Here is a 16,215-nt window from a genome sequence, read left to right as displayed (position 1 = left end):
CCATTCTTGGAGCAAAGTGACTGCCAATTCAAAACTCACCTCCTCACAAAAATAATGAAGAGAAAGATAGTTGCGCAAAGTTGGGTGGGCATATTTTTGACCAATATGTAATACACAGCAAGAAGGAATAGTTATGCTATGTAAATGAAGTGATTCTGGGTATTTCTCTTGGTGTTTCATTCAAGGAATAGAATATTTGAAATCCAGCAAAGCCTTAGAAACCAAATTCTTCGGAAAAATGTTCAAGAAAACCAATCAAATTTGTGGAGTGGTTGGATGGGGGGATCAGAATGACTGTTTTACATCACATGGACGAACCAAGCAACTGATTGGCTCTCTCACTGTTAGACCTGATGATTTCCTGCCATGTTAGACACAGAGTTAGATGATCTGGGACTCACAGAAGCTTGGGTTACACGATCTTTCAGAGAAATAAATGTGACAATAATACATGCAGGGGTTTTTGTGCTTGTCTTAGGAAATGGAGCATGCACTATTATATGCAGGTCTCAATATCCATGAATGGGAAAGGTACCTTGCACTCATCTACTATGACAGAGTTGTGTGCGGCATAGACACATTGATTAGAGTTGCTTTCCCTATGGTTCTTCACATCATCATAAACGGACTGAGTCTTGGTCATTTCAATATCTTCATGCACTCGATGCTGGGAGTCAATGGTATCCAGCTCAGACTTGGAGAGGTGATAGACAATCCCAGCCCCAAAAGAGTCCCCCACAACATTGACTGAAGTTCTCATCCTGTCCCTGGGAACAAAGAACAGAAAACGTTTAGTGAAGAAGCAGTGACATGGTGGTCGAGAGGTCAAGGTCTAGAGCCAGAGAAACCTGGGATTGAGTTCTGGCTCTACTTTTCCCTCTCCCTGATCTGGGGCAAGTTACTTAATCTTTACGAGCCTTGATTTCCTTGTTGGTCAGTTGGAGATAACAATCATACTTCTCTCATCAGCTTGTGTGAAAATTAAATGAGATCATGTACATAAAGGCTTAGCAGAATGTCTGACAGATGATAAAAGCCCAATAAAAAAACAACAAAGAAAAAGGAGAGAAGGAAGAATTGGAGGGAAATCGTTCTCAGCTCTCAGAATTAGCACCCAGGCTCCAGACACTGGCAGCTGTGTCCAGCAATTCCTCTTGATTTAAACCATTCTTCAAAGACTCCCGATTACCTCCACTCACGTTCCTTATTAATTCTACCTGTGAATTCTCCTGTAATAGAGAATTCATCTCTTCGTAAGGATTGACACTGACACTGCATTTCCCTCTGCACCTCACTCCTCCCCCGACACCTACCTATACATGGACACGGCTGAGGGATGAGACACACAGCCACAATTTTCTTCCCTGACCAATATGTGCAGTGACTGTGTGTCCTGGAAAAACCAGAACACTCTGTCAGGCTCTCTCCGGTAACCTAAAAAAATTAAATCTTCCAAAGTCCCTCTTGAATCAGGAAGTGTCAGGAAAAACCCTTCCTCAAATCTTGTTTCCCAAGTTCTGATTTGAAAAAACCGGATGGTCCAGAACTCTCCTTAGAAAGTCAGCACTGGGAAAACTAAGTTGTTAGGAGTAAGTTGTGTTCTCTTGTCCATTAGTACAAATCGGTGTGAAGAGTCCTTTTAACCATGTGTATGGGATACTCGAAGTCTGACAGAGAAGGATGCTGGAAAATCAAAATCTTTTTTCTAAAAAAGGAAGAATTTAGGCAAAAATATTGCTAAGACATCTTAGTCCAGGACACTCTAGCCCTTAATTCAAAAAATATATATAAGGATATTAGAATTAGTTCAAGGCAAAGTGGAAGTCTTAATTGGTTCTTAGAACAAAGGCCTAAAATAAATTCTAGCTGCTACTATTAAATCTATTTCTCATTAGAGAAATGAAGCTGCACCAGGAGGAGTCTGGCCTGTGAGCTTGTGAGCCAGCTAGCCTCTGGTTTCAAGTGTGAAGATGTTCCCCATGCAAAAATAAAGATCAGAACCCTTCAACTCTCAGGGGCATATCTCCATCTAAGAATGCTCCTCTCCTCCCTTCTGCTTTGGCGAATCTGCCTCAGGGTGATAGAGTCTGTACATGAATGAAGACTGGCTCTTGAGGTCCTTCACACAATTAGGCACCTGAAGCCGAGATTGGTAAGAAGCCCCAGTGGGAGGGGATGATGATGGTTAAGAAAAAATATGGACTCTGGAGACAGCGTGACTTGGATTCAAATGCTAGCTTTTTCTTCTACTTGTTGGACAACGCTGATCATACTTAACATTTAATTGTGAACCTTAGTGGCCTCATCTGTAAGATCAAAATAATAAAAATGTCCACGACACTGGGTTATTGCAAAGATTAAATAAGATAGCAAAGTGCTTAGCACAGAATTCTCTGAGACATTTAGCAAGAGCTCCCAAAACATTAGTCATTACATGAAGTGTACTTTATTACTATAAATCTTATCAAGTCAATTTAAATATGTTTTTGGCAGCAACTAGCTAGAATGCCCAAACATGCCAAGTTAAGCTACCATCTGCCCCGAAAACATTAACCCTATTTGCAGGACAATTCCTAGGGTAGCACTCCCAGCTAACCAGCTGATTTATTTGTCCATCACATAGCTGTGGTCTCCTTTGTTGTGTTTCAACTATACTTTCAATCCCTCCTGCCATGTGTCCTGAGCCATGCACCTAACATCCTTGACCAACTGTTAAATTCCAAAGAGCGCCCAAGTCTTCAAGAGGAATTCTGAGTACCCATTTATATCATGGCCCAGAAGGATCTACCTTCTTGGCAGGTAGATGGACTGAAGGCAGGGGTGGTGGAGAGGATGATGATGATGGAGATGACGATGATGATGATGGGAGCTGATATATCACATTTAATATGTATAGGAATATGCTTTACAGATATTACCTTGTTTAATCCTCTCCACAACCTATAAGAAGTATTATGATCCCACACTTAAGAAATGAAAACTCTGAAGTCTGGAGAGATTAAGTGGCTTCGCAAAGTTACACATCCTAATAAAGTCATAGAACCAAATCTGAGCAGAGGCAGCGTGCCTCCAGAACCCACTCTCTGCCACATGATGCAAAGTGCCTGGGAGCCAGGCAGCTCTGATTCTGAAACTAGCTCAGCCACTTACTAACTGTATAACCTCGGTCACTTCCTCTACCAGAATTTTTCTCATGCAGGCAAAATACCTATTTTATAGGATTTCAAGAAGATAAAACCAGTTCCTGACCCATAGTGAATATTCATTATATGCTGGCTCCTTCCCTTTTGGGAATAGCTATCACTCATACCCCCATCATGTGGGTGAAAGCACAAGATACTATGCTCAAGGGTTAATGACGTTTTCAGTGTAATAAATCCATTGCCACCCGAATGGGTGATATAAGTTTACAAACTCTTGTTTCCTCCACCCTTGACGTCTTCTGACATCAAATCCCAACTCTCCAGAGCAGCCAGTGAACCAAGTTTTTGGAATAGAATATCTCTTTCATACCCTCAGACTTCCTTGAATTAGAAAATGAACTCTGACCAGAGGAAATAGATATCAGGCCAGAAATGAATGGAAGACGGAAATGGGCAGAATCAAAGCATACTGACGTTTGACACCAAAATCAAGATGGGAAGGGCCCTGGACTTAGGACTAGAATCCTAACCCAGATCTTCTGACTCTCTTACCTAGAGCAAATCATCTCTCACCTGAGCATGAAATATGGAATGGGGCTAATCCTGACCTCACAGGATATTGTGAGGGTTAAATAAAATGAGAGAGATATTCGTCACGCCTTAAGTACTCATTAAAGATTGCAGGAGCTCATGAGCATCCAAATGGCTATGCGGAAATAAGAAGAGAACACAGACTCCAATACTTGCTGAGTTCTTTGTTAGTTCATTCATTCATACAATGAGCATCTTAGTGTGTGCAGGGCAGTATGTCCAGTGCCCTGTGAACAAAGAACAAGAAAAGGCCCTTCCTATGCTCCCTCTTCCCCCTAGAACCCACACTCTCTTTACTTGTCTGTGTCCCCCATAGAGTGAGACCAATGTTCTAATAGGAATAAGTGCTTGGTGTTATGGGATTTTGAAGGTAGGACATTTTGTCTACACTTGGGCCCCAGGAAAGACTTGAGTAGAAGTGTCTCAAGTTAGGTCCCAAAGATAAGTCTGAGATGATGAGCTACAGAGAAGAAATAAATCATGTGAAATTGAGGGGGTAAAAGCACCTAAGAGCATTCAGGAGGCAAATGAGTGTAATGAGAGGCAGAAGGTAAGAACCGACCAAATCACGTATGGCTTTATCAGCCCAGTTCGGAAGTCAGAGCATTATCCCAAGGGTGATGAGGAGCCACTGAAGAGCAAGACCATGCTTGTTCCGGTATGAAGGATGGTCTGAAGAAGGATAAGGCTGAAAGAGCAAAATCCACTTAGTGGAGATGTGGTGGAAGGTTACGAGACAGAATTACAGGATTTGAGCACTGATGGGTTATAGAGAATAAATGAGAAAGAGGCAAGGGTTCCTCTCAGGCTTCTGGTTTTGGGCAATCAGTGGACAGTGCCACCCTACGTATGGGATACGACAGGTCGGAATGAGAAAGGTTCTCGTGTCAGCTTGAACATACTGGGTCTGAGATTTGGGAGCCAGCAAAATAGAGATGTCCACAAGTGCTTGGGAATATGGACTAAAGGTCAGGAGCGACGACTGAGCTGCACATAGTGAGTTAGGAGTCGACACCTAAAGCGGCGATGGGTGGATGCCACAGGTGTGTTTGGTTCATCCCTGGAGGGAATGGAGAGTGAAAAGAGGAGACAGTCTTGTCTAGGACCCCGAGGGTGACCACCATTTAAGGAATGGCCACAGGCATAAGAGTCTGCAAAGGTGGAAGGAAAATGGAAGAGTTTGGGGGAAGCATGTTTCAAAATTAAGGGTGTGGTGGACAATGCCAATTACTGCCTAGAGGTCAGGTAAGAAAAGAAAAAGTGTCCCTGGTTTTAGCGACAGAGGGGTCATTACTGATCCAGCCAGGGCAGTTACAAGCCAGAGGCAGAGAGAGAAGCTGGCTCACCAGGGGTAGAAAACTGAAGGAGAAAAAGTAAGTGGCAACATTATTTGTTACAACTTATTCAAGACAACTGACTGAGAAAGTGAAGGGAGGGAAGGGAAGATGGGGGAAGACGGGAGACAGAATATTTGGTTTGCTGCTGAGGCCACCAGGGGAATGTCTGACCAACTCCGGGGAAGTCCAAGTCTGGCCAAAAGCAGGATATGGGAGTTTATGGTTCACATGTGGAAATTTCTCCACCGGCAAATACTTTCATTTTGTCTCACAACCAGCCCTGACTGTTCAGGAAACCCTGCTGACCTCAAGTACTTCAAGGCTACTTGGTAAAAAGGATTTTACAGTGCTTGGTGCTATCCTTGAGTCTGGACACTGTGTGTGAGAACTGTGAAAAGGAGACAGAGGTGAGGTTAGAATCTTTCACTGAACGGGATCCACCACGGACGCCATAGTTCTGGGGCCACCAGGAACCAAAGATGAGAGAGGGTCTTGCCTTAGTTATTCACCCTGAGGCACCTGGTCTGGTTCCCTGGGAGAAAGGCAATTGCCAAGGTCCTCTCTCTCTCTTCTCTATGTCTTGATCTAAATCTTCTGGCAGGAGGGTGTTAGAATTGTCTGAAAGTCCCGATTCTCATGAAATAACAGAGCCAAGGGAGCAGGGTCACCCAAAATTGATCTGGTTCCTTGTATTGGGCTGAACCATATGAAATTGCCATTTCAGTGACTCCCTAAGGCCAATTATTGGCAATTTCACGTGATTCAACTTCGCATTCATAGACACAAACCGTCATGTCTGCCTCTTAGAATGCAGGGCGCACAGTGTGGCAGAGGGATCACCCGAGGCCCCAGGCCTAAGAAGGCTGGCACAACCCGAAGCATCCAAGGGCTAAAGCCACATGGGGTTGAGAAGGGAAGGAGGGCCCACCAAAGCACTGGTGAAGAGTGTGAACCTTGGATGGGAGCCTGGATTGCGATCCGGGCTCCATCAGGGCAAGGTATGTAGCTTTTCCTGCTCAGCTTTCTCATTTGTAAACTATGGAAAGTAATCCCTCCATCCAAGCATTTTGAAAAGGAAGTAACTGCTAATGTGTCCTGAGTGCCTGTCATTAAGAGGTCCTCTGCCAAACTCTGCATATAAAAGGCCTGAGTGCCAGACAGAAACCCAGTTGGCTCTTCCGCCTCCGCCTCCCCATCATCATCATCAGGAGTCCAAGTGAAAAGCGGAGTAGACCACTTCCTCTTGTTCCTCCACCAAGTCTGGTGCATTCCTCTTTTTGCACTTAAGCACAACTCAGCTGGGATTTTTGACCACATCTGTCCCCATTACTAGACTATCAGCTCTTTGAGTGCTGATACCATGTAGTACTGGTTCATGACATGGGCAGTGTTGGCGGAGGTGGGTGGGCAGGCATGTGAGGGAGGAGGGGCAGGGATGGATTGTTAAAGAGGGCAGATAAACTCTAGAAAGACAACTGTCTTTTGTTCAGCAGATGTCTGGCTGGCTGTCTTGGTGGTGAAAGGTTCGGGCCAGGGCAAGATGTAGAGGGAGGAGGAAGGAGAGAAAGAGAGCCCATATTACCTTGCCTGCAAAAACCAGAGAGGTGTCCTGATTGCTGGGGGTGAGCACAGAGATGGAGGGAAGGGGGCCCAGCAAGGCACAGAGAGACGGGGACTGAAGGGCAAAACAGAGCATAGAGAGGAGCCTAGAAGGGGGATGGTGGGCACTAAGGGATTTTTTTTTTTTTTAAGAAAAGGGGTGCCTCCTATTAAATTGTTGTTTCCATGCTACCTGAAATTATTAACAGTGATTACTTCAGTGAAACAAAACTCAAGATTCAGTGGTAGATAGAGGGACATTTTCTCTTTTTCATCTTACCACTCTCTTGAGCTTGCTTTACCCCTCCCCTTGTTTCTCCGTATTGCTTTTGTGATACGTTAAAAAATGATTTTGCTGTGCAGAACTGTAGCCCCACTCCCACCCCACCCCGATCTGTAATTTCACCACCTTGAGTCAGGGACACTTTGTCAAGGGAGGGAAGGACTTAGGGGAAAAGGGTCACATCCCATGCTGAGGTGGACACAGACTGGGCAACATAGAAAGAATTCTCTGGGACTGGAAAATCAAAGAAAAAGATTTAAACGTAAACCCCCAGAATCTTCAGAGCTATGGCAGATGTAGGAATCGGTTTCCTCTTCCACCAGACACGGAGTAAGCCTTCAGTCAGTTCTGTGCGTATATATGCATGCCCGAATAAGAGAACGAGAACCCAGCCTGAATAAGAGAACGAGAACCCAGGGTGGTGGGCGCGGACCCCCAAGGAATAGCCAGACCGTCTGGGTTTGAATCCCAGGTCAGCCATTCAACATCCACTAAATCAGGATAAGCTGCTTTTCCATGGGCCTCAGTTTCCTCAACTGTTAAATGGGGATAATACCATTAGCTGCCTCATAATTTGGGGCAACTTTTAAACAGGTCCATGTAAAGTGCTTAGAACACTGTCTAATAATTAGGGCGCACTTGCTGAGTATGAGCTATCAGTATCCTGAGTCCTTTCCATTGTTTTTATTGACTGGATGCATCAACTGCCAACTGGTGTTCAGAAAAGAACCGAGGGGCGCCTGGGTGGCTCAGTCAGTTAAGTATCCGACTCTTGATTTCAGCTCAGGTCTTGATCTCAGGGTTGTGAGTTCAAGCCCTGCTTGAAAAAGAATCGAGGTGCTGATATACCCACAACCAGGGACTCCTATTCCCCCTTCCCTATCTCTAATCCATGGTTTCTGGAAGCGAGGTTCCTGGCATGCATCCTCAGCATCACTGGTGAATGTCAATTCTTGGTCCCCATCCCAGACCCACTGAATCTCCAGGAGATTTTGGCGCATGCTCAAGCTTGAGAATCACTGGGCTCTATTCCCTCCAAGGAGGGAGGCTAACAGGGAGCTTCAGAGCTCCTCCCGCAGGAAGGAGGCCGTAAAGTCTTCCTAGTAAGTTCCCATTTCAGCTCTATCCCCCAGCTAGTAAATGTATCCCCAGAAACGATCTTACCAGCAGTCTTATATAATAAATGGGTCACAGATCCACTTGGGTTTCACTGTATTTTGGCTTTCCTTTTGCCACCTGTGGCCAGACCCGGTTATTTATTACCTCTTCCTGGTACTGGCTCCCTGTTTTCACTCCATCCTGCTTCCTTCCAAGAAAGAGGGGTGTCAGAGAGGTCTCATAAATATCTGCCGAGAATTCCTGACACAAAGGGCTTCTTGGGCCCTGGGGAAGGTTCTGGTTTTACCAGCCCCGCCCATCCGGTGTCCGAGGACTCCGGCATTTTTCAGGGCCCAGAATCTTGGTTTTCACCATGACATTTACAGAGTGGCCAAGCCTGCCCGTTGAGAAGCATCCAGGGCTTGGCGGGCAGTAATGAGGCTGGCTGGTCTCCAGCAGTTGGCAAACACTGTGGCACGTTAAATGTCACTGCAGGCTTTGTTTGATTTTAAATTGAAAAATTGCTAGAGTTATGAGAGCTTACAAGCTTTGCCTGGAGAGGAAAAAAACAAAAAACAAAACAAAACAAAAAAACCCTCACCTTTTCTTTTTCTCTGCTTTCCCCCAACCGAATATTTTCCTAGGGAATGGCGAGACTCCCCCTGCACCTCTGTGTCAACTCTTCCCCCTAACCCCATTCACACTGTGATGGGTACCCGATGGCCACGGAGCCCATGACCAAGAGCGTGTTTCCAGAGCTCCACTTGCTGGTGAGAAAGAATGTGCCACCATTACTAATTCAAAGCAGATCTGACCTAGCTACAGACCCCTACGCACATTTTCCCAGGATCCTCTACCCTCCCTTTTTCTTCTCTTCTTAAAAGGAACATTCAGGCTTATTTGTATACAAACATCCATCACCAGCAGAATCTTAGTCCAAGTCTTAAAACCAGTAGGGCACTCAAGGGCATGGGGTCTAGACTCTGCTTTTAAGCTGACAAGTCATTATTCCCAGTGTTCACATGACAGAGCTGAAGTCCAGAGAGTAACTTGCTCAAAGTCCTACAAAGAGTAAGTGCAGAGCTCAGATCCAGGGCTCCTGACTGTTTGCTTTCCTTTCTCTGGGCACACGGGGCCCCCCGCACCTGAGATCCGACCCCAGAACCAGAGGACAGCTCTTCATCTGTTCCTTCCTTTCCAGGGCCAGCCTGGGATTGAGTTTTCTCACATACAGTTTCATCAATATAGTTAATCCAAATGTATCACCCTCTTTGGGTTCAGCCAACTCCCTTCTGCTGGCACGTTCCCACCCTGGAGTTAGGACACCATGATCTCTGCGCAAATATGAACATGTGAGCGCTGGTGTGGGGTGATGGGGAGGACCCAGCCCTCCTATTCCATTCACTAACATTTAGGTCAGAAGTAGGCAGGGTCTTGGATGTTTCACGAAATGACTCTCATCCAACAGGCTTGGAAGCAAATGACTGCCAAGAAGCCCAGGGCCCACAATGGTTGACCCACTGGAGCTGGAGGGCTTGAATTCTCAGAGTAGCGGAGACCTTGATTGTACCCCATTTGTCCCCATTTAGGCTTTTTCTGTTGTTTTGTTTTAATCTTGGAGGAGGAAAAAAACAGGTCAAACAGAAAATTCCCTGGTTAGTCTGTAGAACCAGGGGTGACCCTAATAGGTCTGTCTTCCCTAAAACCTTTCTGACTGAGCACCTCTCACTGAGCTTCTGCCCACTGCTAGATCTGCTTGGTTGTAAGTAGGAAGCTGTGTCGGGTCGGGTAAAGCATCCTGACCTGACCACCCAAGCTCTCTTGTGCCCACAGGCAAGACACTTAAATTTTCTGATTCCCAGTTTCCTCATCTGGGAAACACTCCTTAGGGCCCTTTGGGGATTAATCATTACCAGATGTAAAGAACATGACGGTATCCACCAAGTACCAGCTCCCTTTTTCATTTCCAAATGATATTAGTGCATTTTTTTTTCACTCAAAGAGAGGCATTTGCATGATCATGAAGGGAGGCTGTCTCTATAATGATCATTTATAAAAAAGCTTGATCTCGAATGGTGGATTTTAGGCCTCAGAAACAAGCCCAAGAAGAGACGAGGTAATGTAGACACACAGACAAGAGTAGCTCCACAATAACACCGTTTTGGGGGGGGGTTCAAGGAGCCAAGAGGCAGAGGACTCAGGAAGCAAAAGTCACAGGGGAAGCACATTTCATTTCAATAGCTTCCTCTGTCTTTCTTCCTGTGTGGAAAGGCCCCTGGTCATCATACGGCAACCTGTGGTGAAATTTAGCGCACATGTATCGAGCTCTTACTGACCTTGAACTATTGCCAATGCCCTCATTTCCCTTTCGTCCTCTTCCCCACCAAAGCCCACCCCACTCCTTTGTCTCCTTCATCCCATTCCCTCCCAATCCTTCCCCCCATAAACCACCGCCAAATCTCAGCCGCCATGACTGCCTTGTCGGAACAGACGTCGTGAGAAAGCCTGCCCTGGGGGCCAGCACAGGCTCCCAGAACAACCGAGCTAGCATGGAGGACCCACCACCACCCCCTGAGAGAGACTAGCAGAGACAGAGAAGAGGCTATTTCGCTTACCCTTCACCTTCCCACTAAAGGTATTTTCGGAGCATTTCTCTGGTGATGAAAGAGCCAGTCAGGAAGATCCATGACCTTCCCTGTAGCCCTTCTGAGGAGTAGAGATTATGTCCGGGGAGCCACTTCTATGTTCTAACCTAAACCTTAACAGCAGGCAAGCTCTGTGGAGAGGTCAGTCTTCCTTCTAGCTCACCAGATGTCCTTCCCTTTAGTCATGTGCATGTTTCTCCCTTTGGAAGGGTGAAGGTAAGGGGAAGGAACTGTTGTTTTAGATGCAGGAAACTCAAGGGCATTAAAGATGGCTTCTGGCTCTTAAAATCTATGATGATAGATGTCAGAAATATTGCCACTGCCATGTGGAGCAGTTTTAAAAAATGTGCGGGCACTTTGGCCTTGGACCTCTGTGCCCCTGACATTGAACCCAATAGCATCTCCTAGCCCCTATTGCTTAGCTCCAAGACTGGACAGGAGGCATCAGTGTATACCCCACAGAATATCAGAGACCGAGTGGGCCCTTAGCAAGGATCGATTCCCATCTCGCTACCGGGGACCATCTGGCTAGACTTGCCCTGTGAATGGGCAAGTGTCCTACATTATGAAAATGCCCTTCACTGGTAAATATACTGGGAAAGGTAGCTGGGCTATGTGGACACAGTCAAGTTCAAACTTCTCCGCATGGCCGTGCAGGCTATCCCTTTTGTCCCACTTTTCACCAGTCCCTGCCTCCCACTCTGTGCTCCAGTATTACTAAATCCCACACTGTTTGCTGCCTCAGTGCCTTTGCACAGGCGGGCCTTGTCCTGCCTGGAATGCCCTGTTTCCCCTTCCACCTACGTCTACCTACTGGTTATGATTCAGCTCAGCAATCACTGCCTTCAGAAGCTTGAATATGGCCCTGATGAAGAATGCAGTCGCCTCCCAAACCAAGCCAAACTGGAGTCAAATCTCTCTTCACTCTCAAGTCACCTCAGTTTCCTCATCTATACACCAAAAGCAATAATACCAAACCTTCAGGGTTGTTAGAAAGGGGAAGATGTAAAATGCTTGGTGCAGTGGCTGGCACATGGTGCCCATGCAAATTCAGTTGCCATGTTCATTATTGCCTGATTCCTCCATTCCGCCCTTCTATCCTAGACTGGGACGGGTGCCTCTTTCCATCACTATCTTTTATGTGCATGCTACATTTTTTTTTAAGATTTATTTATTTTAGAGCAAGAGCAAGAGAGAGAGAGAAAGAGAGCCCAGGCATGAGTGAGTAGCTGGAGAGGCAGAGAGAGAGGGAGAGAGAATCTCAAGCAAACTCCCCACTGAGCACAGAGCCTGACATGGGCCTCGATCCCAGGACCCTGAGATCATGATGTGAGCCAAGTGTCAGCCACTCACCTGACTGTGCCACCCAGGTGCCCCTATGCAAGATATTTTTTAGTCTAGTATAATAAACATACAATAAAATGTACCCGTGATAAGTGCATGGTTTGATGAGTTTTGACAATGTAGATACCTGTGCATACCTGTGCCTATGAAACATTTCTACCACCCCTAACGATTTCCTTGTGCCCCTTCCCAATGAGTCTTTTCACCCATCCAGGCCCAAGCAACCACTGATCTCTTTCTGTTGCTAAGATTATATTGCCTTTTCCTGCAGCTTCATATAAACGGGATCATACCACGCACACTCCTTTGTGCTTCGTTCATTCAGCATAATGTCCTGAGATTCCCCCACATGCATCAGCAGTGGGTTCCTTATTGCTATGCTTTTAACTTTGTTTTGTAATTTATCTGATGCCTCCACTAGACTGGGAGGTCCTCGGGATGCCTTTTTTGCCTTCGGTTCCCAATGAGGCACTCAGTAAATGTTAGAGAGAAGGAGGGAGGGAGGGAAGAAGTTGTCATGGGGATTTGCGAAGACCTGGGCTGCAACCTTGCATCTTGTCCAGCCCAGGGAGGCAGGACTCACGTCCCCAGCAGAGCCCCCTGGGCAAGCACTTACAGCAGCCAGTCCACGGCCACCAGCAGGCTGATGTCCTCCGTCGGCAGGCCCACAGCCGTCAGGATGAGGAGCATGGTGACGAGGCCCGCACTGGGGATACTGGCTGCACCCACGCTCGCCAGCGTGGCCGTGAGGCTGAGCGAACAGAGAAGACCAGGTCAGGGGAAGAGAAAGAGGACTTGGCAAAACCATCCCTGGCAGGCAACTGTAAGCTTCAATTTTCCCAGCAGTCATAAAATTTCTTTTGTTTCTCAAAGAACAGAGAAATCCAGAGTGAAGAGACCCAGGAATTAGGGTCTCTTTGGATTCTACTCAACTGCGGTGGAAGTTTATAAATTCGTGGATTAGAGCCTTAGCCTCAGCAGGAGAGCCAATTAGCCTAATATATCACAGGGCTCAACGAAGGTAAGTGTGGCTCTCAAGCAGGCAAGGAAATAATAAAGAAGGAAAACAAATCACCCTAATCCTCCCATGGGAATACCACTGCATTCATTTCTGCTTACGCTTTTATGTCTCTGTGAGCCCCAGAGACATCTGGACTCCGTGGCAAGAGTCTGAGGAAGCCACTGCCAATGTTAACATGAGAACTCAGAATAGCAAATATCCAGACCCGATTGAGTGGACATCAGGGGAACAAATCAACAGATTCCAAATGACATTAAGCTTCAGACGCCTGGACATTTCACCATGGACTGGAAAATACATTATTCAGAAAGAAGGCGCCAGGGAAAGATAATGAAATAACAGGAGGTTTTCTTTCTGAAGCCTCTCATCATTTGCAATGCCAAGGGCACACCCAACACCATTTTGAAGTTGTCTCTGGAAGAGGGTTTAATCTAGGGTTCAAGTGCCCTGTCTAGACACCAGGGGGTCTCTGCGGTCCAGCAGAGGGCTCCCAAACTGGTTTAACTGAGCCCAGATCGTTGTTGTGACCAAGCACAGAATCCTGGGTCTTACCATCTGGAGGGACCTGAATTTACCTAATCTTATGTATGAAGACAGGAAGTCCCTACGAGGTTCTATAGTTTGCACTGGTCTTTCCATACTGCCATCCTTCCACATACAGACCTGTCACCATCTGGACACCTCGCCTAGGTGGGATTGACAAAACCCATCTGCACTATTCCCCTGCCCCCATCAACGTAAAGCTGGTGTTAAGGCTTAAAGAACTCCATTTTTCTTGGATCCTTCTGGGTCATAGGAGGTGATAGTACATAGTGGGTATCAGTGAAGATTATGGAATGGAACAACCTGGTTTAGAATCCCAGCTCTGTCGCTTATTAACCACATGACTTTGAGCAACTTACTTAACCTCTTTGTGCCATGATTTCCTTATCTTTAAGAAAGGGTCATCCGGAGCTAATAAATAAAAAGCACACAGAAGAGACCTGGCACCTTGCAACCCCCCAGTAAATGTGAATTGTTATTCTTATCAGGAAATCTGGGCAGGATTAGGCTGCTTTGCAAGAAAAACTTCCCTAAAGCCCCAAGGGTTGGAAGGTGGGAATTCTCAGCCATTTCCCTGACATGGATAGAGCACCAGGAAAGGGGAACTTCCCAAGTTCCAACGGTCATGGCCTCAGCCGTTTTATTTACAACATCAGTTGCTTCTGTTATGAGTCATTCTTACACATCCCTTTGCACTGTGGCCACATGGTCTGGTCCCCCCTGGGCTGTGTGAGACAAAAGCCTATCAAGAGAGTTCTTCTTAGCAGTTGGTCCTCCCACTCTTCCTTCATCCCAATTTATAGCCTCACCCTGCCACGGGCGGAGGGTCCGGGTGAGTCCTGTAACAGCTTCTCGGGGCAATGATCGCCTCTCCCTCTCTCCATCCCTTTCCACTTTTCCCATCCTTCCGCTCCCTGGCTCACTTCTCTAGCCTGCTTCTGGGATGCCGTACAGAGTATTACACACACATTGTCACGGCAGAGCCTCACAGTAACCCTGCAAGGTACATGCGGTTGTATCTGCTTTCCATGGGGGAAATCACGAGTTGGACAGATGGAGAAACTTAGGGTCAAACAGCTCGGCCGTTGTCTGCTGGGATCAGAATAGTCATCTGTGTGATTGCGATGCTCTGCGGGCCTGATGCTCCCCGCCCCTGATCCCTCCAACACTGAATTAATCAATCCCGATCATGGGTCCCCGGTCCATCCTCTCGTCTCTTAAGTTTTCATCTAATGGTGTGAACTCAATGGGAAGTGGGGTTACCATCGAGGCCAAGAATTCAGGGACCAGAAATCACCTTCCTTGGCTTCAAAAGAAGGGGTTTCATCTTTCGTCCATCTCTGAGTTTTAAAGCAAAAGAGGTTGGTAGTCTCACATGCATTCCCTGACGATGTGACTTAGAAGGTGGGATACCCAGGGTCCGAAGCATGTTTTCCCCTGGGTGACATCATGGCACTCACTACATCACTGTCACATTTTTCCCTCATATTCTAGAAGTACTGAATTTTATTGAGCATCACTAATAGCAATACTACTAGTAGCTAACATTTGTTGACAGGTGATTATGTCCCAGGTACAATACTCCCAACCCCCTAGAATGTCCCCAGTGTACCAGTGAGGAAACTGAGGCTCCCCTATAGCACAGCTATGGACTGAGTTGTATCCTCCCTATCAAATTCATTTGTTGAAGCCCTAATCTCCAATGTGATGGTGTTTGGAGGCAGGGCCTTCAGGGGGTCGGTGCGGGGGTGGGCAGGTAAGTACACCATGAGTGTGGTGGCCTCATGATGGGATTAGTCCTCTTATCAGAGGAGACCTTCAAGAGCTTGTTCACTCTCTCTGCACACACCGAAGAAAAGGCCAGGCGAGCAAACAGCAAGAAGGGGAACACTAGCCAGGAAGAGGACAGTCACTAGGAACTGAATTTGCCAGCACGTTCATCTCGCACTTCCCAGCGTCCAGAACTGTGAGAAATCAATACCCCTGGTCTGTGGTATTCTGTTACGGCAGCCTGAGCTAAGACAAGTACATACCTCACGGGGTGGTTGTAAGGATTCGATAAATTAGTATAAGCAAGTAAGTATGATCTTTAAGTTTATGGAGAAACAATGTATTTTTAATGATCTCTTGGGAAAGCATTCTTCCTAAATTTCTTAAAGGATGAATACATATGGCAAAAATAGGTTTAGTAAAACGTATGGATCTATATTTGTGATTTCGTTGTAATAAAATGGTTTGTGTTGTATTGAGAAATCTCTTCCTTCCAGTATTTCATCATTTCTGCCATGACCCTCTGAAATGCTGAAGGGAACATATTTTAATGAAAGGAAAAGTGGATCCAGAGTCAGCCGCTGTCAGCCCCAGCTACAACCCTCCTGGCTCATTAACACGGCAGCCTTGCACAAACTACCCTGCCCCTGGAAGCCTGTGCCTCCTCATCTATTAAATGGGCATAGAAATAACTGCCTTGCAACATCACGGGATTGTTAAAAATCAAATAATACCAAATTTCCAAAGCAATTTCACATGTGCAATACAAACAGCAGGCCTAAGTATGAGCCTGCTTCTTTCCTGTCACAATATTTTCCCCTTGAGACTGCCAATAACTCCT

The 16,215-nt window shown here is 46.3% G+C and overlaps 1 protein-coding gene across 8 annotated transcripts in view; it reads right to left on the bottom strand.

Moving 5' to 3' along the window:
• The window catches only part of SLC1A2 (solute carrier family 1 member 2), a 143,143-nt gene that overhangs the window by 12,210 nt on the left and 114,718 nt on the right, over nucleotides 1-16,215 (bottom strand). For 7 of the 8 annotated variants that reach the window (XM_073904761.1, XM_073904764.1, XM_073904760.1 and 4 more), the window contains exons 9-10: nucleotides 12,657-12,791; nucleotides 536-767 (exon numbers count right to left, since the gene is read on the bottom strand). In XM_073904761.1, coding sequence (XP_073760862.1) covers nucleotides 536-767; nucleotides 12,657-12,791 — 367 coding nt within the window. The remainder of the gene's footprint in view (nucleotides 1-535; nucleotides 768-12,656; nucleotides 12,792-16,215) is intronic. The other variant, XM_073904766.1, reaches the window with a different exon arrangement.

The sequence above is a fragment of the Callorhinus ursinus genome, unplaced genomic scaffold (assembly GCF_003265705.2).
Source record: "Callorhinus ursinus isolate GAN/ISIS: 27379988/994484 unplaced genomic scaffold, GSC_fseal_2.0 scaffold21, whole genome shotgun sequence".
Lineage (NCBI taxonomy): Eukaryota > Metazoa > Chordata > Mammalia > Carnivora > Otariidae > Callorhinus > Callorhinus ursinus.
This window is presented reverse-complemented; position numbering and strand designations above follow the sequence as displayed.